The following is a 27104-nucleotide window of genomic DNA, read 5'->3' as shown; positions in this document are numbered from 1 at the left end:
CCTTGCTCCATGACCACCGCACCTAGGAGTATCATCTAAACACCCATCCCCATCATCGGGCGGCTATCTCCTCGAGAATTGTGTGCCGCAACTTGGGCTATCCGATATCAATATGGCACCCCAGCCGACACACCGCCTGGCGCGTTCCTACGGCGCTTGCACACACGTCACAATGGTTCGAGTGTACAGCTACATCCTCAGATGCGATTCATGCGGTAATTACGGGCACTTCGGATGGCTGTACCGGTGTAGCCAGGACCAGGAGGAAATCTTGCGCAATTGTATCTCCAATGGCGAAGAGGTTAGCTCATGTAGCATCACGATACGAACATAGTACTGACACTCCAGGTCACTTTTGACGATATCGGTAGGCATCTGATTACTGCCGTTCAGCCAAGGAACCGCGGTCCGGAGAAACGATCAGGGAATGCTGCCAGCTTTCTCGAGGAGATGCCCCCGAGGGATATCACGACCACCTACACGACTGATCAACTTATGACTATCTTCAATCAACGGAAGCACGTACGTTAATCCAACACAAAATACCTTATACATTTGCTGATGCGTTTATTACCATCTAGCTTGGAGACGTCCTTCGTCGAGAATCTTTCCGAGCGAAGCCGGCACCTAATCAAGGCCACGATGGCACACATTCGTCCAGCACCTACGACCTGGACGACATTCTAGAGACCAACATGTCCGCTCCTTGGGTACCCAAGTCCAAAGATGAGTGTCAGTACAAGATCTGCTCGTACTGTCGCCCCGGCGGAGCAGACCGAGCGTTTATCAGTCTGGATGGTATCGCTAAGGGCTACATTCCTGCCACCGCAGCCACCGGCTACGGCTTCCACCTCTTTCGCGAAAGACCTGTGTGTAATTCTCAGTTGCTTGCCAACATTGGTCTTCGATCATCTTCAGGGGTGAGTGAATTTTCCTTGCTGCCGGCGAGGACCACCGTTCAACCGTTTTATGGACAATTTCTGACATTCTTTTCAGGCCTTGACCGGATCCTCTGCATCATCTTCAGATACCGGCAGATACATCAGCGATGCGCAGCTAGCGAGCCACTTGGCAGCGCAGCTCAATATCAACGGTCTTTCGTCACTCGAACCGCGACCAGTGACCCCTTACACTCTTCTTGTCCCACACGCCAATCTACCTCGATCCCCAGGGACCCCGAACCTCGCCGCCCAAGTTGAGAAGCCTTCCGAACCAAATGAAGACGACGCTTCGTGGCTGGACACAACGACTTCAACCACTACAAGTCTTCCGGCCGGTGTAAGTAGCCATCTTGGCGACGACGCCACGGAGATGGAGGCACAGGAGGAAGAACAGGGAAATTTCCTCGCACAGCCTCTCACTGTCCTGAACGGTGTGGCCGTCTTGGAAGAAAGCGTGGAGATGCATCAGCCGGATTTGATCACTCAGGTTTGAGAAGTCGGCATGGCAAGAAGAGTAGCGGTGTTGGTTGCTCAGGCGTTGGATTGCACAAAAGGATTCCCCGGTTGCGAACAGGAATTGCCGATATTGCTTTCTGGTACGGCATATACCCCAATAGAGAGGTGGGCAGTAGACAAGTGTAGGACAAGCGAAGCTTGCCAAGGCTCTGTTAATCAATGAAAATCATCCATCATAACTACATTTCATGAGCTCTATCCCCATTCCCATCACACGCAAAACGAGTCTCATCAATTCTTGGTGCTCTCCAGCACAGCCTTCATCATGGCATTACCCACAGCCACGGCATCCTTAAACCGAGGCTGGAAGAACTGCTGCGTCGTCTCGAACCGGTTCTTCCACGTCTCAAAGTGACCCAGCGAAACGCACTCGGCCCACCCCCTCGCCGCGAACGTGAACTCGAGATCGTCGGAGCGGTACGTGTGGTCCTCCACCGCCGTCCGCAGCGCGTCGTCGAGCAGCTCGCGGCTGCGGAATAGGTGCTCCGCGACGCCGAGCCACAGCCGGAACAGCGGTGTCGAGCAAATCATGTGGTCGTAGGGAACGATGCCGAGCTGCGCCCAGCAGTCCACCATGGCCAGCAGGCTGAGGTGGTTGTTTGCGCGCTGCGGCTCCGTCTGGTCCTCCTTTTTCCCGAGGGAGAAGCGCTCGAGGAGGTCCGGGTTCAGCAGGGGCCGGTCAGCCCACTTGGGGCTGCCGTCGTGGCCAAACACCTTTTCCTTTGCGGCGAGGACGCGGGCGCGGAGGGCGACGGCGTTGCCTTCGAGCATGAGCTTGTACAGGTCCGTGACGGAGCGGGCGAATTGGGAGATTTGCTTGCGGGCCTCGGGGTTGAGGATCGCGAGGCCGGCGTAGACGTGCCACTTTTGGGAGTAGATGCGCAGCATAATGTTGATTTTCACATTCTCCACGCCGCCGACGTAGCGCGACATCTCCCAGGGGAACTGGGTGTTTGCGTGCCAGGCTTTGCCCATGGAGAGGAAGGCGGCGTGGGTGACGGCCTGGGTGTCGGCGGTGATGCGGTCGTGCTCGAGGGCCGTGAGGTGGACGTGCTTGGAGCCGAGGACGGAAAGGACGGTCTCGACTCTCGCGACGGCGACGGCGGACGCGCGGTGGCCGATGATGACGAGGGGTTGGTTGCGCGGGTCGACGTTGGGGCCGTGGAGGGAGTGGCAGGAGACGATCTCGACGTCGGTGGGGAGGTGACGCTCAAAAGCTGTGATCTCAGGGGCCTTACAGGAGGTTTGGCCGCCGACGATGGCGCCGAGCTTGGTTGCTGGAGGATCATGTTAGACAATGATGAGCCTCTCGTGGTTTGAGAATGGGCTCGGAAGCATGGGCAGAGATGGCAGTGGCAACGGGGGAAAGGTCATACAAGGTCCATACTGGGCGATCACGCGGTCAATGGCGGCAGCTTCAACGCTGTAGATGATGTAGTCGCTGGCGCGGGAGACGTAGTGGCCATTTCGGCAAATTTGTACATTGTTCTATCAAGAAACTGCTCAGCCGGGGTTGAACACCTAGGGGTTCCCACGCTAGAAAGCGTGCGGCAGGGCAGGTCTGGTGGCATTCCCATACATTTCCAGAGAACTCTTCTTTCAGGCTCTCGTACTTTTCTTCCTGGTCACAAGCCATGATCCTGCCGACACCCGGGACGTCAGCCATCTTCCCCTTTCTTGCAGATCCTCCTCTTTTCTCTCCGACACAGTATAAGCTGAGCGGGTGGTATAGCAAAGATAGGGCATGAAGCTATTGCAGATTCCTGAAAAGCTTGTTAGCTTCGCGGTTCTCTAAGATGCGAGTCATAGAAAAGAACAGAATGATTGTGAAGGTTCAGACAGGTAAAGTTTAAGGTAGCTAGGTGTATCATCATGGAAGGCCCTCAGCGGTACCCAGGGCCAGAATGGTTACCTGAGAATGCCTTGGGCGATACTCTAGCCAAATGCGCTCTTGTCATCATGACCAATGGGGAGATGTGGTGGTGTTGAAGGAGGATGTGAACAGAACGGGAGAAGAAGCTTACCAGAAGAATCGAATAGCGCAGAGGCCCAGCCAGGGAATGAACAATTACTCACTTCCATCCAGCGGCAGAAAGCCTCTGCGCGTACATCTTCCCCATGTCTCCCATACCAATCAGGCCAACCACGAAATTTTCCATTCCAGCGGGGATGCCGGCGGCGGCCTGAGGTGAAGGGAGAGCCGAAGAAGATGCCATCGTGCCGTATGCGGAGCACGCTTTTCTTGTCAGGTTAGAAGATTTTCGTTGCGCAGGTGGAAATTAATCTTCTGTTGGAGAGGGCTGCAAAAGGTTCTACTCCAAGAGAAAACCTCTCACATCCTCACAAGCGACGAACAACTCTGGTGCAGAATCGAGAATCGAATCGTGACGCTGTCTGCAAGCACCGTCCTGCGAGAGTGTTGTGATGCGAATGATGAGAAGAAAAAAAAGTTGGCGGCCCAAGTTCCGCTTTTTGATCTTTGCAGCGCGGATCCATTGGCGGAGGCGCGGGAAAGATTGGCCGAAAGGCCCCTCCATGGAACTGCTTAAATGCATGCGAGAAACTGGTGGGGGACGAATCTGCTTACTGCGATATTTCGCGGGGGTCCGCAGAAGCTACTAGCTACCTTACCAAGCTCAGGAAGCTCTCCTCGTCGAGAGAAAGCTCCCTCATCAGGCAAACCAACAGTACCATATCAAGGCGAAACATTTTTACAAGATGTCTGTCCTCTTCGCCGTTGGCTCCAACGGATCAGGCCAGCTCGGCATCGGCCACAAAGAAGACGTCTCCGTCCCCAAGCAAGCCATCTTCTTCCCAGAGGACACCGAATCGCCAGTAGTCAAGATCGCAGCAGGCGGAAACCACACCCTTCTCCTCACGAAATCTGGACAACTCTGGTGGAGCGGAGAAGCGACCAGCGGCGCATGCGGCCTCACCTCAGCAGCAGAGACCGACGAGCCAGTGTTCCAACAAGTCCAGCTCAGCAAGGATGAAGCAAACGCCGCCCCGGCCACACCAGCCCTGATCGCCGCAACCTGGGAAGCCTCCTTCGTCGTCCAAGAAGACGCCGAGGGGAAGAAGACCAAGATATACAGCTTCGGCGCTGGACAAAAGGGCGAGCTGGGCCTCGGAGAGCTCCTCGTTCGTTCACCGTCCGCCACCCTCTTCAAGGAATTCCCGCCGGCCGGGACCGAGATCGTAGACCTGGCGGCGTGTATGGGTCATGCCGTGGTGGTCCTGAGCAACGGCGACGCCTACGCCTGGGGCAATGTGCGCAAGGGCCAAGGCGGATCCCCAGAGGCGGTCGTCTACTCGCCGAGAAAGATCGAGGGCGTCGACTTCGAGGTTGAAAGAGCCGTCTGCGGAAAGGACTTTACTTGTCTGTTTGGAGCCTCAGATTCAGGAAAGCTGCTCGTTCTGGGTTCTGATAAATGGAACATCAAGTCCTCTGCGCCCAGTTCCGTACCAGAGTGGACAGATGTCGGTGCAAGCTGGGGCAATGTTTATGTTCTGAAGAAGGACGGCGAGCTCATGGCGTGGGGAAGAGACGACCACGGACAGCTCCCGCCGCCGAGCCTACCCAAGTTATCAAAGATTGCCATTGGCAGCGAACATGTCATTGCTTTCACAGAGACGGGCGATGTGCTCGCTTGGGGATGGGGAGAGCACGGCAATTGCGGCCCGCAAGTTGAGAACAACGATGTCAAGGGACGGTGGAATGTCATTGCGTCGTCAAGATTTATTCCTCCTAGTTCTAAAATTGCGGGTATCGGCGCGGGCTGCGCGACTAGCTGGGTAACTATCATCACCGGTTGATCAATGGTGCAGACATGGTTCTGCTGGCTGAGGGCTATTCGAAGTCGGCACGGCAGCAACACCATCACACTGCCATCCATTCAAATAGATCATGGGCCTTGGTAGAATAAGCCCAGGCGCCTAACATCATCAAGGCGCTGTGTGGGCTCCAATCCTGCGCTACTGGCTGGAGTCGGGTCGAATTCGGCATTCTCTTCAGCGACTTTGCGGTCAAGGTGCATGGAAGAAGCGGTCTGAAGAGACATGTGGGTTAAGATCATGGTCCTAGGTAGATCGATCGGGCCAGAGAGACTTACGGGCTGATTACTATGATCCCACCCAAGTCTTGCATCCAAGTCTGGATCATCGTCCTCTTCGTACCTGACGGGCTCCCACGCCTGTTCGTCTTGGTCGTCCACAAACAGGCTTTGAGAAGCCATGGTTGCGGGAGGCGGTCGCTGTGATGGCCGCAAATCGAACAGTGAAGTGCGCGCGGCGACTCCACTCCGTGATACAGACGCCGACAGCGCTGGAGGCGGCATACTCTGCGCGGGTGGTTGCTCCTGGGGCTGCGGGGTCTCAGACGGCGCGGCACTCTGTCTTCTAGACGCGGCTTCGAGCTGTTGCTGCGGAGCCGCCTGGGCGCCCTTCGCCTTGCCTTTCTTCGTCTTCTGGGCCGGGTTACCCTTCTCGCCGACCGTCATGAGCAGAAACTCGCAACTCATGCCGTCGCCGGGATAAGTGAACAGTATCGGACGCGCCGGATTAGAGTATCGAGCGGAGATGTGGTTGCCGGTGATGCCAGCGTGCTGGATAATGGCGCGGAAGTCCTTGACGCTGATAACGATGCGGAGCTTATCCTCGACTTCTATGTCTTCGAATTCGTCGACCTCAATGGCGATTGATGTGTGTAGTGGTTTCTTGAGAACCTCTGCATCTGATGTTAGTATACATAGACACATCCAAGGAGTTTTGGAGCCAACCGTCTCCATTTGTCGTCTTCTCTGTGTAGCATGTGAAGTTAACATGTTCGCCATCTGAGTTAATATCCAGAAGCTCGACTCCAGGACCAAAATGTTCCATCAGTTGCCTCAAAGTCCGCGACGGGATGGTCCAATGATGGATCGCTTCATCTCGGTCGAATTTGGCGTGCACTGGCACCGCAACCTCGAACGGCAGTCGATGTGTAGATGTGACACCTGAATCACTGATCAGTTACTTCTATGTCGTGCTGATCCAGGTTGATAAGCATACCATTCCGGAAAACTAGCTTCACGATGAAGCGACTCTTGACACCTGGTCCATCTTCAATAGCGACATCACAACGATCAATCGTGCTCTCCTTCTCGCGATCACGCTGAGAATCGCCACCTGCACGGCTTCGGAAGATGGAGGCGAGTGACTGTAGAACAATGAGGCTCTGGCAATATATATGTCAAAATTCCAGTGAGATTCATACCCTGGTATACAGCGTGCAGTAGAACTTGTCCCGGTACTGCGCACTTCCCTCGAACTGGTAGCGGGAGCAGAAGCGATTGGTGGTGAATGTGAAGCAGGAGTATGCCGACTTAGATGCATTGAGTGCTGTGAGGACCAACTACATGCAATTCGGTCAATATGCATGTTTGTCGTTTGCAGTGCTTGGACAATAGGTGACTGACCTTGTCCTTCTTGGCTTCTAGGGAGACCTCGTCACTGAACTTGTTCAGGCAGGCGAGTACGTCGCGGAAGGCAGCGACAGCGTCCTCGCTGAGCGTGAAGTTGAGGATAGCCATCGTGTCACCGCAGAAGTCTGGATTGAAGTTATAATATCATTGAAGCTTAGTCACAGATGTCAGGAAGTTCGATGTTAGTTCACTGCGTTAGGTTTGCTTCAATGTGAGAGGGGCGGTCGTCATAGGCGAAGCGCGTCAGGGCGCGTAAAGTGGTCGTGGGGTACTCAGGTACTGCGGGGCGGCTCTAAGAACGTAACTTCCCCAGAAATTCGAACGAAGCAGGTGCGTCTCATAGCTCCTGCGCCTTGACTCAACCTCACCTCATATTTCATCTCAATTTACTATAAACTCATGATTTATTCATCTACCAACTTACTCCAGCTATCAGAATTACTTCTCCGGCTATGACTTAGAGAAAACTCCTCCAAGCAATAGGCAGACCCGTGCTATGCATCAAGCCTGACCACGGCGCGTACGGCCCTGAGCCTCTAAGAAGCTGCAGCCCCTCAGCCGGGCCCCTGGCATCGCCCCAAAGCTGTACAAACATGCGCTCCTCTTCAGCCTCGTAGTCATTGCCCCGCCAGTGGCGTTCCCTTCCAAATACGGCCAGCCACTTTAACACCTGCTTCAGAGTTGCCGTCGCCGGGTCGTTAGTGGAAGGCACTATCTGGGCTGGGGCTCTCATTCCTCGGTACCAAGACCGCGGATCTTGTGCAGGGAGACTCAGCCTGAAGCCGCCAGGGCGCTGATGGCAATGCATGTAGCTGACCCAGTAGAGTATCTCGCGCGACGAGAACTTGGTGTGGCCTAGTACTGTCAAGCTGGTGAGGTGCTTGAAGCCTTCGAGAGCGCGGAGCGTCCAGGTCGAATTCTCGCCTTTTCGGCAGACAAAGGATAGCGTTTGGAGCTTCGGTACGTGTTTGGCAATATTATCAAGCGCAGTGCAGTCCAGAGTGGAATATGTATGCAGCCGCAGATCCCGAAGACACGGCATGGCTGTCACTGCTTTCATGACGAGCTCGCCTCGTTCTTTCAACCTCGAAGCAGGGTTGACGAGGCCTTCTTCAGAGCACTCGGCTAAGAAGAGATACTCGAGCTGCTGCGTTTCGAGTGCTTCATAGAAGTCTTCGTAGCATCCCGTCGAAAAAATGTGTAATCTGCGTAAACGTAAGTAGGGAAGAGCATCAGCAACAGCGGGAATGAGGTCTGGAAAGCGGAAGAGATGGAGGCTGCGAAGAGCCTGGCAAAATTTGAGCCAGTCTGTAACCTTGCTGCGGTTCTCTTCTGCCCATCTTTTGAATCTCAAACGGTTTTGAGGCGAGGGCTGGTAGTTGAAGCTGAGGGTCAGTGATGTCAAGTTTGTCAGCTCAAAGAGTCGATACAACTCGAAAGGAGGGCGAACTACGAATTGCAAAGTTAGTTCCTGTAGACAAGTTTGCTGCGCAATTGCTGCCAAAAGCGGCATCTGCGTCTGATTGAGGGAGCAGTCGAACGAACGCAACTGAGTCGGCGGCAGCTCCGAAACGAAATCTGCAAAGGAAGCAATTTCAGAGTCATCAGCCTGTACCACTGATATCTTCGTCAATATTGGCAGATGCGTCGTGATCAATGCGGCTGCAGATTTGTCCAAGTCATCGAGAAAGACGAGGGAGAGACTTTCCAGCTTCCCAAAGGTATGAATGACTGGCTGGACATTCATCCACCAGTCTGCCGTCAAGCTCTTAAGCATGATGTTTAAGCCTTTTTCTGTGGACATTTGAGCCAGCTTGCGGAGGAGGCGATCTCCAAAGCATCCGATGCTCGGGGTTTCGGCAGTGACATGGTTCGCCGCGACAATGCTTTGATCAGTCGTGGAGCCGGGGTTCTGCTGGGCAGCCTCACGGTTCACAGCAACGAACCGCTGGTCGGGGAACGGTCTGCACCCGTGGACTGAGAGAAAGTTGAGAAGGTTCAGATGGCGTATGTAAAGCAGGTACGGGTGGTAGGTAGCAGGGAAGGCTTCGTTCGCGTCTGGATGCTCCTCGCACACCAACATGTTGGCAGACAGATTCGCCCAAAGGCTTTCTGTAGCCTCTCCGCCCCAATATCTAGGAGGGCAGAATTGCGCACTGGTGCCTGGTTAGTGGACAATTCTTTGATGGGGAGGATAGGCATCATTTATTCTAGGGGTCTTTGCTTACCTGTAGAGGTGTCGAGCCGCTAGCTCAGACAGTTCCTTGTTGAGACGAGTGCAATTCGCCAGAGAACCATGGTCTCCTCTCACAGCAAGCTGCTCGAGGATGATGTCCCAGATGCCAGTGTGAAGGGCTGGCTGAGCAGTCGTTGCTGTCATCGCTGGAGTGCTGGAACTTGCGTTCATGGTTGCGTGAAAGGGGTAGGTAGTGTCTTTGGGCAATGATAGAATGCTTTGTGCAATATGCTTTGAAAATTTTCTTCCACATGGTCGGGCTGAACGTCCTTTTATGTATTTAAATCATGGGGCCTCGTGCGAAGTGAATCGGTGACGATATGTCAAAGTATACCTCAACGCAAAGAAGTGAATGATGAGGTAGACGAGAACAGAATCTCCTCTGTCAGACCTAATAGGAATACTCGAATTGCTGTGAATTGATCAGAAAATGGCTTGCTTCTCTATTTCCGGGTCAACTTCTACGCAGCAATAGTACATATAGTGACCAGTCTAGGAACCCGCTATGTTGTAGAATAGTAAGAAGTTGCAAGACGGGGCCACGGAAAAGTAGGTCCCAAGATCTCGTCGGTAAGGCACATAATACATATAGGAGTTTGACAAAGAACCGTCTGATCTGCTCTTCAACTTCGACTCGTATGTTTGTTTCGCTTGTATGACGAGAACGTTCCGTAGTCGTTCACTCCGTGCCTCTGGGCCTCTGCTGGTCGTTTCGCTATACGACCAGCCGTCTTGTCGAGGTCATCTAGACTGAAACTTTGAAGTGGAAAATAAGCCGAGTGTCATCTGGCCCGGACACTCTGAAAGGAGTCTCAAAGAGCGCACTTCCCTGCCAAACGGCTGATTTCCCCATACGTTGCAGCTCTTTGAAGATTCGATGGCACGAGGTATCAAAGAGAAGAATAAAATTGTGCTAACACTTGGAAACGGGTAGAAGGTAACTACACATAGTGATGGTAGCCAATACGACCTTGACCACAACGTAGTATCCCATTATCCCATCCACTGCCAGAAGGCGTCAGCACCTCCGCAACCAGTATTTCTCTAATTTACCTACTATCTCGAAGTTATTTATAGGCAGATATAAGGAAATTGCTGCTAAGTAAATAGGTGATTCATTATCACCCATCATAAGTGTTAAATATATATGTGTACCTTAACGCTATCTAACAATTGTTATGATGTAGGTGGAACGCCAAGAAAGATTCAACCTCCATTGTCGAAGGATAAGAGGGCAGGTGAGCTCATAAGAAACGTAGGAACTCACGATGTAAGAGAATCTGCTAAGCTTAGGGGCTCTTCAATATATTTATTCGGATGCAATCCGTACTTACTAAGCTTTGTTACCGTATTCTTCACAAAAGGTTTGCGGCACACTGCAGATGACATGTCGCAAACAGAAGCCTGCCAGGTAGGTCCTTCTCATTCTCAGCGTGGAGAGTAGCTTGGGTTGAAGATGGCTTCCGACTTCATCTTCCACACATCATTGTGCCATTTCAATGGAGAACAGAAATACGCTAAACCAGCCTGTACAGTTTCAAAGAAGGCATACAAATCACAACAGCAGACTGCCTTCATTTTTCTAAATCGATACTCACCGCCTTCGAGACATGGTGAGAGAGATGATCGGAGACACCCGCAACAAGGTTCCATCGGGCCCAAAAGTTCAAACCACGAAAATGCCATGTGAATCCAACAAAAGCCCCTCTGCCTGTCCACCGAGATTTACGATCCAATGAGATGTGAACCATGACCAACGGCAGCTAGTTGATCCTAACCACGTTCGGTATTCCGAGCATGAGGAGGGGGGGAGTATAAGCGATATGAGTGTGTGTCCCCTAACCTTTCCCCGCAGATGCTCGCCCACATGATCCAGTCTAAGCCAACGACAAGCAGTCCAGCTGACAGCGCGGGCGAGATCCCTTGGAGGGCCTTGGAGGGAAGGCTTGTGTGAGGCTCAGCCCAGACCGCATCGCGGGACCAATCCCTTTACTCGCAAAAGTTATCCAATGTGTCTGTCCGACTCAGGCTTACCAGTATCTAAGGTTCAGTGGGTGAGATGGCACCTGTGACCACGGGATGACAAGGCGGGCGTGATGTCACAGCACATGCCCGGAATGGTGGGGTCCCCTGGGGGAGGAGCCACCCAACCAGTCACATCTCTCAAAGTTACTCCAAACGGTCCCCCAAAGCTCCAAATGAACGCGTCGGGATTGGTAGGATTGGTAGGAGACGGTGAAGCCCTGCAACGAAAGAATGAGACCGTGACCCATTTCCCAAAGTGAACGAGAGTCAGACACCACTGAAGCTATCCCCCAAGGTCATCAAGGTCGTCAAGGTTATCGACGGGGTGTTATCGTGCTGCAGGGCACGGAACTTGGAAGCCATAGTGGAGGGGCTGCCTGTCCTGGCTCGGTTCCGTCATCTGAAAAAGGATCCCAGCCCAGCCCCCCGTCACTTACCTCAGGTACCTGACCTTATCAACCTGGGCAAGAGTCAGCTTCCAAACCATCCCAGCTTCACCTGCGACAGGAACTGAAGCGACGCGAAATCCCTTCCCTGCTTGCGTTTGCCACGCAATAGAGGACCTACACAGTAGAGACGTTTCCAAGATGGTAAGCACAAAACAAAACTTTACCCCAAACTCACATCTATCAAACAAAAGACACCCCGCGGTCGCAAAACCAACCACCTTGGAGCTTAAATCGCAAACTGGGGGTTAAACATCATGGCTAATACCGCAAACACGCAGTCTTCCGAACGGACGCCTCTGATTAATGACCGCCGCGAAGGCGACGACAGCGACGACTCCTCCCGGACGCCCCCAGGCCCTTCGCGCCTCCGCGAAATCGTCCTCTTCGCCTGGGCCCTCCTCGCCACGGCAGCGCTCATCGTCCTCGCAGTATGGACCCAGCACCGGAGCTCGACAAAGTTCCCCAGGTCCACTGAGGGCAAGCGCAACCTCATCTTCATGGTCTCGGACGGCATGGGCCCGGCCTCGCTCTCTCTGACGCGTAGCTTCCGCCAGCACGTCGAGGGCCTCCCTGAAGACGACGTCCTCACCCTCGACAGGCACTTCTGGGGCTCCTCCCGCACCCGCTCCTCAAACTCCCTCGTCACCGACAGCGCCGCCGGCGCCACCGCCTTCTCCTGCGGGAAAAAGAGCTACAACGGCGCAATCTCCGTCCTCCCCGACTACGAGCCCTGCGGCACCGTCCTCGAGGCCGCCAAGCGCGCCGGCTTCATGACCGGCCTCGTCGTCACCACCGACATCACGGACGCCACACCCGCCTGCTTCGCCAGCCACGTCCTCACCCGTGCCATGAACGACGACATCGCCCTCCAGGAGGTCGGCGACGGTCCCCTCGGCCGCGTCGTCGACATCATGCTCGGTGGTGGCCGCTGCCACTTCCTCCCCAACGGCACCGACGGCAGCTGCAGACTCGACAACACCGACGTCGTCAAGAAGGCCCAGGACGAGTTCGGCTGGACCTACGCTGGCGACCGCGCGGGCTTTGACGCCCTCGAGGGCGGCGAAAAGGTCTCGTTCCCCCAGCTCGGTCTTTTCGCCCACTACGATATCCCCTTTGAGATCGACCGCCGCAACATGAGCGACGTCTACCCGAGCCTGAGCGAGATGGCCGCTACGGCACTGCGCGCCCTCGAAAAGGCCACGGAGAACAGCGACAAGGGCTTCTTCCTCATGATCGAGGGCAGCAGGATCGACCACGCCGGCCACATCAACGACCCTGCCGCCCAGGTCCGGGAGGTCCTCGAGTACGACAAGGCTTTTAAGCTCGTCTCCGACTTTGTCAAGGACAGCAAGACCGAGTCCCTCTTGGTGGCCACCAGCGATCACGAGACCGGTGGCCTCGCTACTGCTTTGCGTAAGATTCTAATTCTTGTTTTCGTCCTCATCAAAAAGCATGTCTGCAGCCAGCTAACTACGTGATCAACAGAGGAGCCCGGACACCTCCCCGTCTACAACTGGTACCCCAAGGCCCTCGCAAAGGCCTCCGCCTCCGCCGAGCTTCTCTCCAAAAAGTTCCTGCAAAAAGTCGCCTCCACCAGCGGCAAGACCTTGAACAAGGAGGAGCTCAAGCAATGGGTCAACAAGGAGCTCGTCGTCCCCGGCCTCGGCATCGACAACGCCCACCCGGAGGAGCTCCAGGCTCTCGTCGACCACCCCGAGGTCTCGGTCCAGACCTTCGCCGCCATGATCAGCCTCCGCGCCCACGTCGGCTGGAGCACCCATGGCCACACGGCGCTTGACGTCAACGTCTACAGCACCGGCGGAGACGAGGCCCAGAAGATCCGCGGCAACGTTGAGAACACGGACGTGGGCAAGTTCCTCCGCGGGTACCTCAAGGTCGACGTCGACGCCATCACCGAGGAGTTGAAGGAGAAGATGAACAAGAAGCAGCTCGGCGCCATGAACCTCCAGCAGCAGCAGATGGCGGCCCTGGCTGAGGACCCCAGCACCTGGAGCCAACCCCAGGGCTTGGAGTACGCCCACCTGGTAAAGGCAGGAGCTGCATAAGTTGAGCTTTCTTAGCATTGGGAGGTGGCAGACCAGAGTCATGAAGTAGAGGGGCAGGACATGGGGCATGTGGCATTACTGGAGTTAACGGAGGAATTGATTTTTTTGAGCACAGGGGCATGATGTCCCCATTTGCTGGAACATGACCTAATCATAGCAACAAACGCGCGGCTATAGAGCAATGTATACATATCACATGAATCGAGATATTGAAGTCAATTGTTTGTTCGGGGCAACGTGTGTCCCTCACCGCAACCCGCAAGCACGGCGACATCCATACACGTCGCGAGCCATGGCCACAACATGGCTTAAACTCAACGGCGAATGCATGAGGGCACAATCACGTTCCGTACAAGACTTGTCAGCTCCAAAATTATCTACTACCCTGCATCATACTCTTCGGGTGCATTGCCCGGGGTCAAGTTCAGCCCTGTGAGGACGAGTGAACAAAGACTGATGGCCTGACTCCTACCACCGCACTCGGATCATTTGCGGCAGGTAGATTGCATGAGTGATGTTGTCTCGAAGCTCTTGATTCCCCTCTCTCACCTGAGCTGCGTGCATCCAGCCACCGGAGCATGATTGGAGGGGTCGCCGTTTCGGCGGTTGGCTCGCTCGTTCTGGGACATCAAAGAGACTCTGACAGCTTTGCAGCTAGCCGCAAAATCCCGTAAGGAAAATGGGAACTACGCGGAGGCGGCCATATTCGCCTAGTTATGAAGATTTGGATATGTGATGTAATTTGTTGCTGGCGCAGTAAATGTGATGAACCATGCTTGTTTGGCCCTCGGTAGCACGATCTCATCAGCCTGGACCAGCCGCTCTCGTCCATTTGACTTGACCCCTGCCATCAAACTGGGAGGGGCTTTGCGTATGTTTGTTTGTCAATCGTACTAGCCGAATGCGAGATGCGAAGTTAGGCAGGGCCACGGCCGCCACGCCGCTGGCTGCTGTTGGTGGAGAGGAGGGTGAGGGAGAGAAGAGAGAAGACCGTTAGTTGTGGTGGGTTCCCTCCCTGGGTACACGATCCATGGTTACCATTGTTTCCGGATCTCCACTGCATTGGCAAAGCAAGGGCCAGAGTTGAATGATACAGCCTTGATGCAGAGCCTCTTTTCTTCGGCCGTATGCCAGATAGGCAAATGCCTGCCTGTGCGCGTGATGATGTGACGAAGTGCACGGCAGGTAATAGTGGAGCAAGAAAATCTAAAGCTCTGCAAGGTGGCATCCTACATCGAGTCTCGATTCCAAAAGATTCCGGAGTTTCCTCCTTGTTGCGGACGGAGGGCTGCATTGAACGTCGCCTTGCCATGCAATTTGGCTCCGCCAGTCGTTGGCGATTTCAGCAGCTCCGCATTTCTTTGGCCGGCCTTACGGCCATTGTTATCGACAATGGGCGGGGATCGACGTGTTGTCGAATCCTGTTATTCGCAGCCAACCGACGTGCTGTCCACTGAAGGCCTACCTATGCCTGTCTGTGGTTGATCCAACCCAGCTGGCTTTCGAGGACAATGGCAAGTGGCTTGCAAACCCGTTTTCAAGATGGAACAAGAACACCCTTTCGTCAGCAAGGCCCTGCTCGCCGGAAAATCTCTTATTTACAGCCCTGTCAAGTTTTTTTCAACAAGCTTGCAGAGTCCGAGATAGCCCCTGTCGACGAGAAGGGAATGCGGCCTATGCCTAAACCGTGGTGCTGATAGCTGCCCCGATTGTTGCTGCAGTCAGTCGTTACGAATAAGCAATTAGAGATCAGTGACTGTCCTTGTGTGACCCAACCTCGTTCCCCCCTCATCCCGAGGCTATGGACGCACTATGCCTAGGGAGCAGGCATGGAAGGATTGGGTATTAATCCATAAGTACCCGTGTCAGCACGTACCTTTAGACAATAAATAGACCCGTTAGCGGCCGTTCCCCGGAATGGGAATCCTATCGTTGTAAAATTCCATAGATGGACTGTGCGTCTTGACCAGTTTTGCTGAAGCCTAGGAGGAAATGATCATGGACCTTGGCGACAGGATGCAATCTGACGGCAAGTAAGGCGGCATCGCCAAAGTTGTCAGCATGTGTAGCATGTGAGATGCATGTGCCAGCAAGCGCCCCGATCGATCTCAATCAAAGAAAGGTGGGTGGTTGTGGTCACCGTACTGAACAAATCTGCATGTAGCACTTTCGGACGAAGGTTAGCCAAGGTAGCCAACAGGCATGCCAATCCCTAGCTTGCCAATGTGATGCGTCGAAGTATTTTGCGTCCACAGGAAGCACATCTCCAAGGCGGAGACTCGTGATATGTAAGTTGGACCAGCCAGAGCAGTTTGGCCCGAGCAACGACATGGGGTCTTCTCCTTAGAAATCGTCAGGATCTGAGAGTCAGCCGAAGAGCGCGGGGAGCGGAGATTGATAGTGGGCGGAGAGCGATCCGCGGTCCGTCACTTCGCAGTGTTGCCTCGAGGGCCAAGGGTTGTAAAACGCATCTGGTGGCGTTTTCTGCCGGCCGGCGCGCAGGTCTTGATTAGGAACATTGTTTGCTTGCACCAAGAAAGGAAACCAACCGGAGCTTGTCATGGGTGTGTGTGGGATCTGGCCTCACAGTGTGTGCAATGCGGACGTGCGAAGTTGGATTCCGATGTGGGAGTTGATACTGTGTCCGCGGACTGGACTCCATTCCAGGGCGAGGCAGCTCGTATAAGTCGTCGAGATGCAGGTTCGAGATTCTGGGAGGAAACTTGGCAGAAGACTGAACAGCGTACATACGATTGTCGAGGCAAAAAATGTAAATGAAGTCAGTCTCGCTAGGTATTGACTTAAGGGCAGCGTCTGACAAGGTGCTCCTGTTACGTCATCCTTCGGCCTATCGTTTGCTCCTACGAGGAAGGTGGTCCTGCATGCAATGAGGAAAGAGTGATGATCACGAAATGGAGCTTTACCATCCCGAATAACACTCCAACTGGAGCCATGTGTGTGCAAGGTAACGCTGAAATGCGATGATCCTATGAAACACCCAAAAGGGCAATGCTCACTATAGGTTTTGGACCTCATTGTCCGCCAAACGTGTCTGAACCGCAAAACAGAAAAAGCCGCCCTCCCGTAATATCGCACAGTTTTCATGAGAAAAAGTACCCTCTCTCAGGGCCCTACTCCCAAACCTGCGACCGATGCCGCTCCTTCGCACTAGAACCATGGAAAAAACATGAAAATCAATGTGTCCGAAAACGCCCTGGTCCCCGTCCAACGCCGTGATAACATGATTTGTCCCGCCAAACCTGCCTTGGCTCGTCTCCTTATCCACAACCACTTTTTGCGAGAGGTGAGTATCGTGCATTTGTCGACGCGTGATCCTCTTTCCGATCCAGCGCAATTTCAGAGCGAACGCTAGTGACCGAGAATTCTTGTGATGCCGAGGCGTGGTCAGGCATTAGACGTCCACACGAAGTCCTCGGATAGATCCGAAGCCTTCAAGCCCGACTCGTCAACCGGGTCACTCTCCTACATAACCGAAGATGATAGGAGTCGAGCATCGACATCGTCCATGGGCAGCTCCATGCTTCCACGCGCCTCCATGCCTTGCAACCGCGACTCCATATTCTGGAAACGAGGCTCGTAACCACCCGCGCGATTCTCGAGATTCTCTAGGCGCTTGTTCATCGTGTCAAGAGCTTGTTCGATACGACCGAAACCTTGGTTCATGTCGTGATTGAGGCGATCAATCTTGTTGGTGAAAGAACGGATCGATTGGGCGAGAGGGGTGTTTTCCTGTCCGGGAGGGGCGGTCGCGATGCGAGGCTCGTGATTGTGACTGCCCTCCTGAACAGCAAAACGCCACTGGTTTCCGAGCTGGACCTCGCAGACGGCCTTTGCGCGCCACGGGCAGTCGACCTTGCGCGTCGATGGGTTACGCTTCTTAGCGGTGCTGCTGTACTTGACGCCGCCGCGGTCGCAAACCAAGTCGTAACGGGTAGGTTTGCCATCGCGGTAATTCGAGGCGCGCAGCTTGACAACTCCATATCCTTGGTCTTTTGCGACGCGCTGAACCGATGTTAAAAGGTCTTCGAAGGTCCGGAAGATGCCCTCGGGCGGTGGTAAGAGCGCAGGCGGAGGCGCATTCGACATGACGACGGAGGAGTCCAGCTTGGCGGTTGTGAAGGGTAAGTGGGGGAATGAAATCGGTGGTCGACGGATCCGGGGGAGTAGCGGACGCGTCAGAAAGTAGAAATGGGGGGGCAGAGAAATGAAGATGAAGATGAGTTCAGTGCGACAGCTTTTTGTTGACGATGATATCCGTACTTCTTTGGGTGAATGGCTCTCCTCAGAAGGGCTACAGCTAAGTTATCTGGTGACGGAACGGCAGGAAACACGGAGAGGTTGGAGTCAGAGAATTCCAATCCGCACGGTCTGAACTAGGTTGGCAGTTAATCCGCTCTCCGGCTAACCTTTTTAGCGAGGGTCAGCATCCAGGATCCAGCTGCAAGCCGCCCTAGTGTCCAGGGCTTGGCATTCACGCTGCACGTACCTCAGGTAGGGTATCCAGCGTTTGTATTGAGTATCCGAGAGAGTAAAAGGGATGCTTGCTGGCAATGCACACAATCTTTTCTTGCTGGGTTGCCGGTGATGGATCATGTGGGGGAATGAGAATGGCTGGAGGTAGAGGACATGCTCTTTTATGTATTCCGCTTCTTTTCTCTTTTCTTCCAGAGATTGATTGCCTGGCCGGAAAGCAAGCTGCACCTTCCGCCTCGGACTCGACATACATGTTCACGTGACCAATCAACGGCCGGGTTGAGTGAACGTCCGGGAATGGTAAGGAACCTGGTACGCCTGGCAAGGTGTCCTGGCCCCCGGGTCCGTTGCACCGTGATAGGTAGGCGAGATGTACTGGCCCTGCGGGAATAGTGGGGATAGGTACTCCAGAGAATAACGCACCAACCACCTTGACGCGCTGCTGGGAAAGTCTGCTGGGACCCGATTCTGGCCCTGGCCCATGCTTCCAGGTTCCATGGATGCGCTGCACCTGCGCCGCGTACTAGACGTTGAAGACATCACCCCAATCAATACACACAGTATCTCCGGCCTGCTTCCCGTACTCCTTTTTGTACCCCGACCAGCACCACGCATGACAGTGTGAGTGGAACGTTTGCCTTACAGACTGTGCCATTTGAGGTGTTCGCAAACACAGATCCAGCATTTGCCTTTCTTGGGCCACCTTTCGGCCGTGATTGCGCGTTGCGCCTCGAGCCCTCGCTCGGCACTCATCCATCCAACCTCGCCGGTCTGGTCGTTGAAACGCCTCGGTCCGTCAATTCGACTCTCCGTATTCGATTCACGACCCAAACATACCACACCGCCTACCCGCTAGTCTGCCGACCGATTCGACCCTTCCCTTCTTTCGTTCTCCTGCGCCATGGTCTGATAGACCCCTGCGCTTCTCCGACCAACTTACATTACCATGGCAAACAACGGCCCAGCTATCAAGAGTGAGCCTGGTGCTCCAGGCTCTGAGGCGTGGGATGAAGAACGTCTTGAACATGCTCTAGACGAGCTCAAGCTCTTGCATGTCAAGGTTTGTTGCCCCTCAGCGCAGGTTGATACCTCAGATCGCAACACTGACCTCTTGCAAAGCTTCGCGGCTTACGAACGACGATACCTCGAATGATGGAACCTTTGTCCATCAAACAACCAAGTCGTACGTCTGGAGCCTATCATCACATGTTTCGTTCACTGACGTTATGTTATCCAGCTCAGATCACGTTCCAAGCGTATATGGAGTCGGTGGCTGCGGCCAAGAAGGAAGTACAAGACTTTCAGGACTTGAGAAAGAGCGAGAAGATCACGAATATTATGGAACATGCCGCACAACGCCGTAAAGAGGAGCCTAATGGCATCAAAGCATGGCGTACGACAGACCACCCTGACTGGACAACGACAGACTCATAGCGCTGTATTTCATCTTCAGGTAGATATATCAGCAATTTTGGCGTTACGGCGATTATTACGCGGGAAGCGGATTGATTTTGGGTACATCGTGGCTTGATGGTGCATATATGAGCAGATACTTGGGGACCAGGGCTTTAGTGGCCGATTGCAAACAAGCTGAAGGGTATATTCACGAAAGTGATGGAGAGAACGCAATTAGAATTTCAGTTGAATGTGAAATGCGATAACACAAGGCTAGTCGATATCTTGCCTATGAAGCAAAGAATCACCAGTGAGGCTGGCTTGGCTGGATTCTGGACTCAAATCAAGCCCAGGAAATTACTGCTGCCGTTTGGCACTTTTAGTTGGCAAGCTGCGGGTCACATTCCACCTCTCCATCCAATTGGCCGTCAACAGTGACTGTCAATGATTTCTGGTCCAAAAATTGTTAGCGTGCCTGGCACGTGAGTTGGGCTCAGTCCGGGGCTTTCCAGCTGGCAGCAGCCACATGTGGCTTGCCATCCACCGCCCCCGCCTCATTGGTCGCCTAAGCGGGCTCTATCTCGTCTTTCCACCCACACAAAATTTCGAGAAAGCACGAAAATCCGCTCGCGATCCTCGACTCTCAACTAACCAACCCGCAGCCCGCAGCAAATCAGTCACAATGGCCGGAAACCGTGTCCAGTACCGCCGCCGTAACGGGTGAGTGATTCTTCCTAGAGATATCGCATACGATCGATTCAACGACCGAACGACGTTATTCTTTCCCCGCGATCGCGAAAAAAAATGTTACATGGTGGATAGATTGGGAAAAGAGGCTGACTTGGAAAATTTCCGTGTGCAGCTACAACACCTCCTCCAACCTCACCCGCATCGTCAAGACCCCGGGTGGTGAGCTGAGAATCCTTCACATCAAGAAGCGCGGTACTGCCCCCAAGTGCGGTGACTGCGGTGTCAAGCTCCCTGGCGTAAGTTCGACCCCTACACCGAAGCCGAAACGAACGATCCGAGAAGCCATCTGAGAGAGTGCGGAACTGCGGGATGTTGTTCGGTCATGGTCATGGATGTCCTTGGAGAGGGGCACACCTTGTCTCGAGGGGTCACACCGAGGCTGGTTGGGAATAAGGACGCATGACTCCTGAGGAACCGGCGCTCCCAGATGGCAACGACGAACTTTTGGCTTCGACTCGGAGTGTACCAGAGCCAAGCAGACGGCATGCTAACATGACCGCGATAGGTCCCCGCCCTCCGCCCCCGCGAGTACTCCCAGATCTCCAAGCCCAAGAAGACCGTCCAGCGCGCGTACGGTGGCTCGAGATGCGGTAACTGCGTCCGTGACCGTATCGTCCGTGCCTTCCTCATTGAGGAGCAGAAGATCGTCAAGAAGGTTCTCAAGGAGCAGAGCCAGAGCGAGAAGAAGAAATAAACCCGACGCATCTCTTCTTGGTCACGTCAAACACAACACTGGCAGGAATGGGAATAAGGGGTTGGTTCATTGCTTCGGTGTTCATTAGGGCAAAAACAGCATGATACAAAGGATCGTCGGGCCACGAGGCGGATTGAAACGGTTCTTCTTGCCGACGCTGTCGTTAGGGCACTGTTAGGCCTCGATACCTGAATGAAAACGGAAATCGAGCCCTTCAACAACACAATTCTTATTGGTCATGTGGGATTCCCGTTCGTTTTTCTGTGACGGACGACAACTCCGCGGTGTCTGGTCGTGGCGCCCAAAAAAAGTGGTTTACTCCCGAGATCTGGATTATGACAACGAAATTGAACTTTTCTCGCCTTTACGGATGACAACTGTGTTTGAGAAGCAAAATCCATGTTCATGGCCACATCGATTAGCAGTCGTTCGCTACCTATTATGGTGGCGCTCGTTTTGCGTTTCCCTAGTTAATACGGTTCGTGCTTGAGGTAGTCAAACATCCCACCTAACCCAGTAATCATGACGTTCAAGACACTGAGGCATTGCACCCCGGGGGAAAAAAAAAAGTCCCAGCTTTCCAGCTTTTCCAAACACAACCACACTCCGACTCAACAAGCTTGCACGAATTTTGATTGATTTCAGCCCTCGAGCTACCCTAGCTAGTAAACTTCCAGCCTTCAAAAGAGGCACGCAAACGACCCGATGAACACCTCTGCGACAACCCGCGCCCTCCGCGCATTTGCGCGCGCTCAGCGCACCGTCCCCCGATCCGTCCCTCGAGCTTCGTCGATATTACTTCTACCCTCTGCCGCTGCCGCACAGCCATTATGCATGTGCCGTCAATTCCATGCGACCCCATTCAGATCAAAGAATGAGAAGCCCAAAGATTACCAGGGAGCGACCGACTTCAGCGAGATGGACGTACTGGCCAACACGCCGATCCCCTCGACCTCGATCGACGCCTGCGTATGGGACGGCTTCCACCTGAACAGCGGTGTCAAGATCATGGACGGCGATGCGGCGCTGCTCATCGGCGGCGAGGCATTCGAGTGGAGGCCCTGGGAGGCGAAGGGGTCCAAGAACCTGATCAACGCCAAGGGCCAGTTCGAGCTGCCCGCGGAAGCATTCGGGCTCCTCGATCTGGTCTGGCCAAGGCCTGGTGCGCATTTTCCCCGCGCTCTACTCTTCTCTTCTATTTCGAGGGTAGTCTAGTTTACTAATGATGCTTCTTTACAGATCTTCTCATCATCGGTGTTGGTCCCAAGATTGTGCCCCTTAGCCCGGCGACGAGGAAGCACCTAAGCTCGCTCGGCATCCGTGTCGAGGTGTTGGATACAAGAAATGCCGCCTCCCAGTTCAACCTTCTTGCTACGGAGCGAGGCGTCGACGTCGTTGCGGGCGCGATGATTCCTATCGGATGGAAAGAGGGTAAGGGAGCTGTATGAAGTGCAGGCGGTGTCTTGGAAAACCTTCAATCCGATTCATGATGAGTCGAACTTGGAAGGCACACATTTCGTCACCCAGACTGGATTCATTCACATGGCAGCCTCATAGCGATTCACGGCGATTCATAGGCCGCCATGGGTGTGACAGAGATGCCAGTTTGTCCCGCCCATGGCAAACTCTCGATTGATTCAACCGGGAGACCATCTGTATTTTCTTTTGCCCCGCCATAGGTCCCACCTCTTGGTCATGACTGCAAGAGCTGTACTATCACAACCCGTCAATGCTCATACGGAAATACTCCGCGACCAACATTGAAAACTTTTCTCACTAGAGGGCTACTCGTAATACATAGAATACTAGTTACCTAAATGCAATGTACAATACCCAGAGTTCAACTTCATCTGATACGTAATCAGCCTTGCAGCACCGTGGACCCTGGACAATCCAAGTGTAGAAAGTCAATACAATTGGCCAGAAAAATCTAGATGCAATAAACCAATGACAGTGTTTTCCCGGGCCCAGGTGGAGGAGAGATGACGAACTGTTGGCTGAAAATGAGCAGTGACATAAAATTGCCAAAAAGGCAAAGGTTTGCCGTGCCCGCCGAATGCACCTGCGGCCTGTCCCACCTTACCTGTCTATCGAGGCGGCTCATCGCTACCTACGCTACCGTACTCACCAGCGCGCGTCTCTCTCACTCATACCTTATCTCCCCTCCACTCATTCCGCTCTCACTCACTCCGACTCGAACCCCAGTGACAGATCTTGCCTTACGAACGGCCTGTTCCGACCACGTTTTCGCCTGCGTCTCGATCAGTCGATCTCTCACGAAAGACACCTGCCCCGCGCGCGCGTGTCTCTCACAATTTGAGGAAATCAAAAAAAGAAGCATCCGCTTTTGTTACTCCTGCAGTGCTTCTGGGCCTCGCGCCCAGCAGCACCAGGTGCAACAGACCAGAAGTCAACGAGGGGACCGCTTTCCCGCCTCAAACTTGGTTGACTCACATTCCCGGCCCAGTGTCACCGACCACGGTCGCCGCTAATCTCGTCGCTCCTTTTTCTCTTTCTTGTTATTCTGTCTGAACACGGCGTACTCACAAGATCAACGCTCCCGCGTCCCGACCAACAAAAAAAGACCCGGCACTTTCTTATAGCGCACTACGTTCAGAGATACCCGCGCATTATCCGGTCTACATTACCCACCACATATTAAGTTGTTGAACTTGAAATCATTATATTCACCAAACTACACTAGCGGTATTACTTCCCGTTACGCGCCCGAATCCCGGCATATCAGAACCCCCCTCTGTGTTCAATATGTCGGACCGACAACAGGGCGCCGGCTGGCTAAGCTTCGCCAACCCTCATGACCCTGGAGCCACCGATCCGACCTTGCTGAAGGAGAACTCGGAGAGCCGCTCGTACACCACGGAGCGCTATACCTATTCTGGCATCAGGACATTCTACAAACGACACCTCCAAGCAGACCAGCTGCCCAACCCACCACTGCCCCTGCTGGTCTGTATCCACGGCCTGGGAGGATCAGTGGCTCAGTTTCATCCGTTGCTGACTAGTCTGGTTCATATATCATCTTGCCTGGCCATCGACTTGCCCGGCTGCGGCCGCTCAGAGTTCACCCAGCAAGCATGGGACGCCTATACTCCGGAAGCGCTGTGTGAGCTGCTGGAGGTCATCATCGATGAGTATCGTCAGAAGGAGCCCGACCGCAGCGTCGTACTCATCGGCCACAGTATGGGGACTACCATGTGCGCGCAGCTGGCGAGTCGCAATGCGCCGCACAAGACGGACCTTCGCAAGTACGTTGTCGGACTGGTCGCCATCTGTCCCGTAGCCGGCCCACCCACAGAAGACAAGACGACGCTGTTTCGAAGGCTACTTTGGGTACCCGGCTGGATCTTTGACTTGTGGAGGGCTTACGATCGGTGGGGAGGCCCGCAAAGTGCCAGCGTCAGTCGATTCGTCGGCCCTGGTGCTGATCTCGAGCTTCGCAAGCTCCAGGATCGCTTCAACAACCAAAGCAGGACGCCCGTCTGGCGCAGAATGGCCTGGGGATCGCTTCCAAACTATGAAGATGGAGTTGCGAAGGGTGGCGTACCTGGCAAGGACGTGTGGACCGGCATTGATGTTCCGGTCTATCTTGTTGGCGGAAAAGAGGATAAGCTCACGAAGCCTGAGGAGGTGGACAAGATCAGGGACTATCTCTCAGGCAAGGCGCCTCTATCACCCGAGACTGGGTCGGACGACGGGCATGAAACCATTGTCGACGCGGCGGCACCAGTCAACACATCAAAGATTCCGACGGACCACGGGCCCGAGAGTATAGATGATATTCGAGACGAGGACTTCCATCGAGATCGTAAAGTCAACGAAGATGCCGACAACGCTCTCGAAGATCCGTCGACACCGCAAGAGTCGCCGGCAAACGTCCCGCCTCAGCCCCGGCATCCTACCAAGGTCGTCAGGTCTATCATTATGCCTGCACCTGCCAATCACGCGCTTCTATTCATGCCTGCTACAGTCAGAATTCTGGCTGGTCTCATCTCCGACTTCCTTGCCAATCATGTCACTGGTCGTCTATCCCTCGGCTGGCAACTACAGTATCTCTCACGGGAAGGCAAGTGGGATGTGAAGAACCTGGCCAAGTGGAAGGGCGTTACCCCGGTCTCGCACCCAATCGGTCCAGCAGGCAGCCCGCCAGTCTTCAGAGCGATGAAGACTCTGCGAGAAGCAGACGACACGCACTGTCCCGCCGAGTTTGTCAAGAACTGGGGAGGAATCATCAAGGACGTGATTGACATCAGTCACGACAAGCCGGTGTACGACCCACGGACCATGGAAAAGGGCGGCGTACGATATCACAAGTTCGCGACGGTCTCAAAGATCCCGCCGAAGGACTCGGAGGTGGCCCACTTCATTGCCCTCGTGGACAAGTTGCGAGAGCAGCAGAAGGCGAGGGCCGAGGAGGAGAAGTGGGCCGAAGTGGACGGGCAGACGCAGGTCATTGGCGTCCACTGCCACTACGGCTTCAACCGCACTGGCTACTTTATCGTGTGTTATTTGGTCGACCGGTGTGGGATGTCGGTCAAGGACGCAATCGAGACGTTCAAGGAGGCGAGGCCTAATGGGATTCGCCACCAACACTTTAGAGACCGGCTATATCTGCGGTACTCGGGACTGCAGGAGGAGGAGGCTGTGGAGCAGCAGCAGAACAGTTCATGAGATTCTCCCGCTTCAACATGAGGATTTCGTGGGTATAGGGGGGGTGAAAGGGGTTCAACTGGCAGCGTCACTGATTAATGATAAATATACTTTTTCAGCCTCGCGGTTGGCAGCATAATGAAGTTTCCTATACTCTGAGAATTCCAAGGGCTAGGCTGAGAGTATCTTGGCTGAGATGCCTAAGCTTACCATCTGTAGTGTTACTTGAGTAACGATGACTCTTCATTTTAGGCAGTTGATCTTTTTGATTTCATTCCTCAACACCAGAGACAGATGTAGGAGGCGACTCTTGGAGGTGTTGCACACAATATGATCTTGTCTGATTGCAATAAATTCGCAGACGAGCCTTTCTAGTAAGCTATTTGGCTGGATACCCTCGAGAACTCGTCATGCGCACATCGGTTCACATACCGAGCTCGGACAGAACTATTTTCGACTTCAAACGTGATTCTTCTCGTTTTTTGCATCTAGACTGCGGCCCTCGGGGATAACATCAACAGCCGACGCCTTCTGCGTGCGGCGACAGGATAGCCATCGTCGGCAAGATATCCCACAAGCCGGAGGCGGACTGGGACATCTTCTCAAGATTATTGAATTGAAGGGAGCGCTGGGTATCAGCTCACACATAGGCTATTCGGGCAAGACACCTCGCCCTCGAATGATCAAGCAGCCAAAGGTCTCGCCTACCTCAACGCCACCCCTATCAGTCCATAACCTCCCCCATCATTCGATACTCCCTTCTCACAAGAACTTCCAAAACTTCAAAAGAATCAAATTATCCATACATCTCTATCACCGACACACTTCTCATCACCAGCAAAAGAGAACACTGATCAGTGGGAGGCTTGAACTCCCGGCCTTGGCATTTACACAACATTTCCTGGTGAAATATTAGTACCACGCTCTAACCAACTGAGCTAACCGACCCCATCCTGAAGCGGATTTGATTGTTGGATGTGCGATGCCGTGTGGATTTTGCCCTAAGTCAGGGAGGGCCACGATGATGGGGGGTCCTCGGAGGGGCGGGTCGCGGGGCTCTTCGGAGGGTTCGGTGGGACCTCCGGCGCTGACGGATGGGTCGGTGACGACGTTTCTACGTGCATCGAAGATTCGGAGAGGGGTTTGCGAGTGGTTGAAGGCTGTAGGAGTTGTGAGAATGTGGAATCTGATTGAGAGTGTGTTTGGGTTCTGATCTCGACGCTTTATCGTCTCTTTTGCTGCAGACCTGATATGTGTAGCATGGACATCATGTATGACGACTTGGACTTGTTTGGTATAGAAACTATGGTAGAGAATTCAATGATCACTTGAGTGTGTGCAGGAACAGTTCATAATCTCACCAGAAGAAAGTTATCACAATTGTTGACACCAAGCCTTGGGCGCTTTT

The 27104-nt window shown here is 53.9% G+C and overlaps 11 protein-coding genes across 11 annotated transcripts; 7 read left to right on the top strand and 4 right to left on the bottom strand.

Annotated features, from left to right (window-relative positions):
- Positions 1-112: 112 nt before the first annotated feature.
- CCOS01_01732 (uncharacterized protein) lies at positions 113-1434 on the top strand (the record flags this gene model as incomplete). The annotated part of the gene is made up of 4 exons (XM_060449925.1): positions 113-301; positions 349-522; positions 582-920; positions 997-1434. The coding sequence occupies 4 exons, from the start codon at positions 113-115 to the stop codon at positions 1432-1434; spliced, it is 1140 nt and encodes a 379-aa protein (XP_060318575.1).
- A 254-nt stretch (positions 1435-1688) lies between these two features.
- Positions 1689-3673, bottom strand: CCOS01_01731 (prephenate dehydrogenase; the record flags this gene model as incomplete). Its single annotated transcript, XM_060449924.1, has 4 exons — positions 1689-2734; positions 2834-2945; positions 3037-3097; positions 3534-3673. 4 exons carry the CDS (start codon positions 3671-3673, stop codon positions 1689-1691), a joined length of 1359 nt encoding a protein of 452 aa, XP_060318574.1.
- A 502-nt stretch (positions 3674-4175) lies between these two features.
- On the top strand, positions 4176-5273 carry CCOS01_01730 (RCC1 domain-containing protein; the record flags this gene model as incomplete). Its single annotated transcript, XM_060449923.1, has 1 exon — positions 4176-5273. One exon carries the CDS (start codon positions 4176-4178, stop codon positions 5271-5273), a length of 1098 nt encoding a protein of 365 aa, XP_060318573.1.
- Positions 5274-5362: 89 nt separating this feature from the next.
- Positions 5363-9326, bottom strand: CCOS01_01729 (uncharacterized protein; the record flags this gene model as incomplete). The annotated part of the gene is made up of 8 exons (XM_060449922.1): positions 5363-5506; positions 5570-6183; positions 6236-6451; positions 6507-6654; positions 6712-6849; positions 6914-7044; positions 7409-9075; positions 9148-9326. The coding sequence occupies 8 exons, from the start codon at positions 9324-9326 to the stop codon at positions 5363-5365; spliced, it is 3237 nt and encodes a 1078-aa protein (XP_060318572.1).
- Positions 9327-9896: 570 nt separating this feature from the next.
- Positions 9897-10103, bottom strand: CCOS01_01728 (uncharacterized protein; the record flags this gene model as incomplete). Its single annotated transcript, XM_060449921.1, has 1 exon — positions 9897-10103. A coding segment is annotated over one exon (207 nt), but the record flags the coding sequence as incomplete, so codon positions are not given.
- A 1780-nt stretch (positions 10104-11883) lies between these two features.
- CCOS01_01727 (alkaline phosphatase) lies at positions 11884-13695 on the top strand (the record flags this gene model as incomplete). Its single annotated transcript, XM_060449920.1, has 2 exons — positions 11884-13042; positions 13115-13695. The coding sequence occupies 2 exons, from the start codon at positions 11884-11886 to the stop codon at positions 13693-13695; spliced, it is 1740 nt and encodes a 579-aa protein (XP_060318570.1).
- Positions 13696-17178: 3483 nt separating this feature from the next.
- Positions 17179-17802, bottom strand: CCOS01_01726 (uncharacterized protein; the record flags this gene model as incomplete). Its single annotated transcript, XM_060449919.1, has 1 exon — positions 17179-17802. One exon carries the CDS (start codon positions 17800-17802, stop codon positions 17179-17181), a length of 624 nt encoding a protein of 207 aa, XP_060318569.1.
- Positions 17803-19135: 1333 nt separating this feature from the next.
- CCOS01_01725 (uncharacterized protein) lies at positions 19136-19623 on the top strand (the record flags this gene model as incomplete). The annotated part of the gene is made up of 3 exons (XM_060449918.1): positions 19136-19249; positions 19309-19372; positions 19427-19623. 3 exons carry the CDS (start codon positions 19136-19138, stop codon positions 19621-19623), a joined length of 375 nt encoding a protein of 124 aa, XP_060318568.1.
- Positions 19624-20266: 643 nt separating this feature from the next.
- CCOS01_01724 (ribosomal protein L34e) lies at positions 20267-21028 on the top strand (the record flags this gene model as incomplete). Its single annotated transcript, XM_060449917.1, has 3 exons — positions 20267-20304; positions 20447-20570; positions 20840-21028. The coding sequence occupies 3 exons, from the start codon at positions 20267-20269 to the stop codon at positions 21026-21028; spliced, it is 351 nt and encodes a 116-aa protein (XP_060318567.1).
- A 705-nt stretch (positions 21029-21733) lies between these two features.
- On the top strand, positions 21734-22476 carry CCOS01_01723 (uncharacterized protein; the record flags this gene model as incomplete). The annotated part of the gene is made up of 2 exons (XM_060449916.1): positions 21734-22190; positions 22268-22476. The coding sequence occupies 2 exons, from the start codon at positions 21734-21736 to the stop codon at positions 22474-22476; spliced, it is 666 nt and encodes a 221-aa protein (XP_060318566.1).
- A 1318-nt stretch (positions 22477-23794) lies between these two features.
- Positions 23795-25717, top strand: CCOS01_01722 (uncharacterized protein; the record flags this gene model as incomplete). Its single annotated transcript, XM_060449915.1, has 1 exon — positions 23795-25717. One exon carries the CDS (start codon positions 23795-23797, stop codon positions 25715-25717), a length of 1923 nt encoding a protein of 640 aa, XP_060318565.1.
- Positions 25718-27104: the final 1387 nt, after the last annotated feature.

This window comes from Colletotrichum costaricense (genome assembly GCF_030867565.1).
Source record: "Colletotrichum costaricense strain IMI 309622 chromosome Unknown Scaffold_2.1, whole genome shotgun sequence".
NCBI lineage: Eukaryota > Fungi > Ascomycota > Sordariomycetes > Glomerellales > Glomerellaceae > Colletotrichum > Colletotrichum costaricense.
The sequence above is the reverse complement of the archived record's forward strand: the minus strand, read 5'-3'. Positions and strand labels throughout refer to the sequence as shown.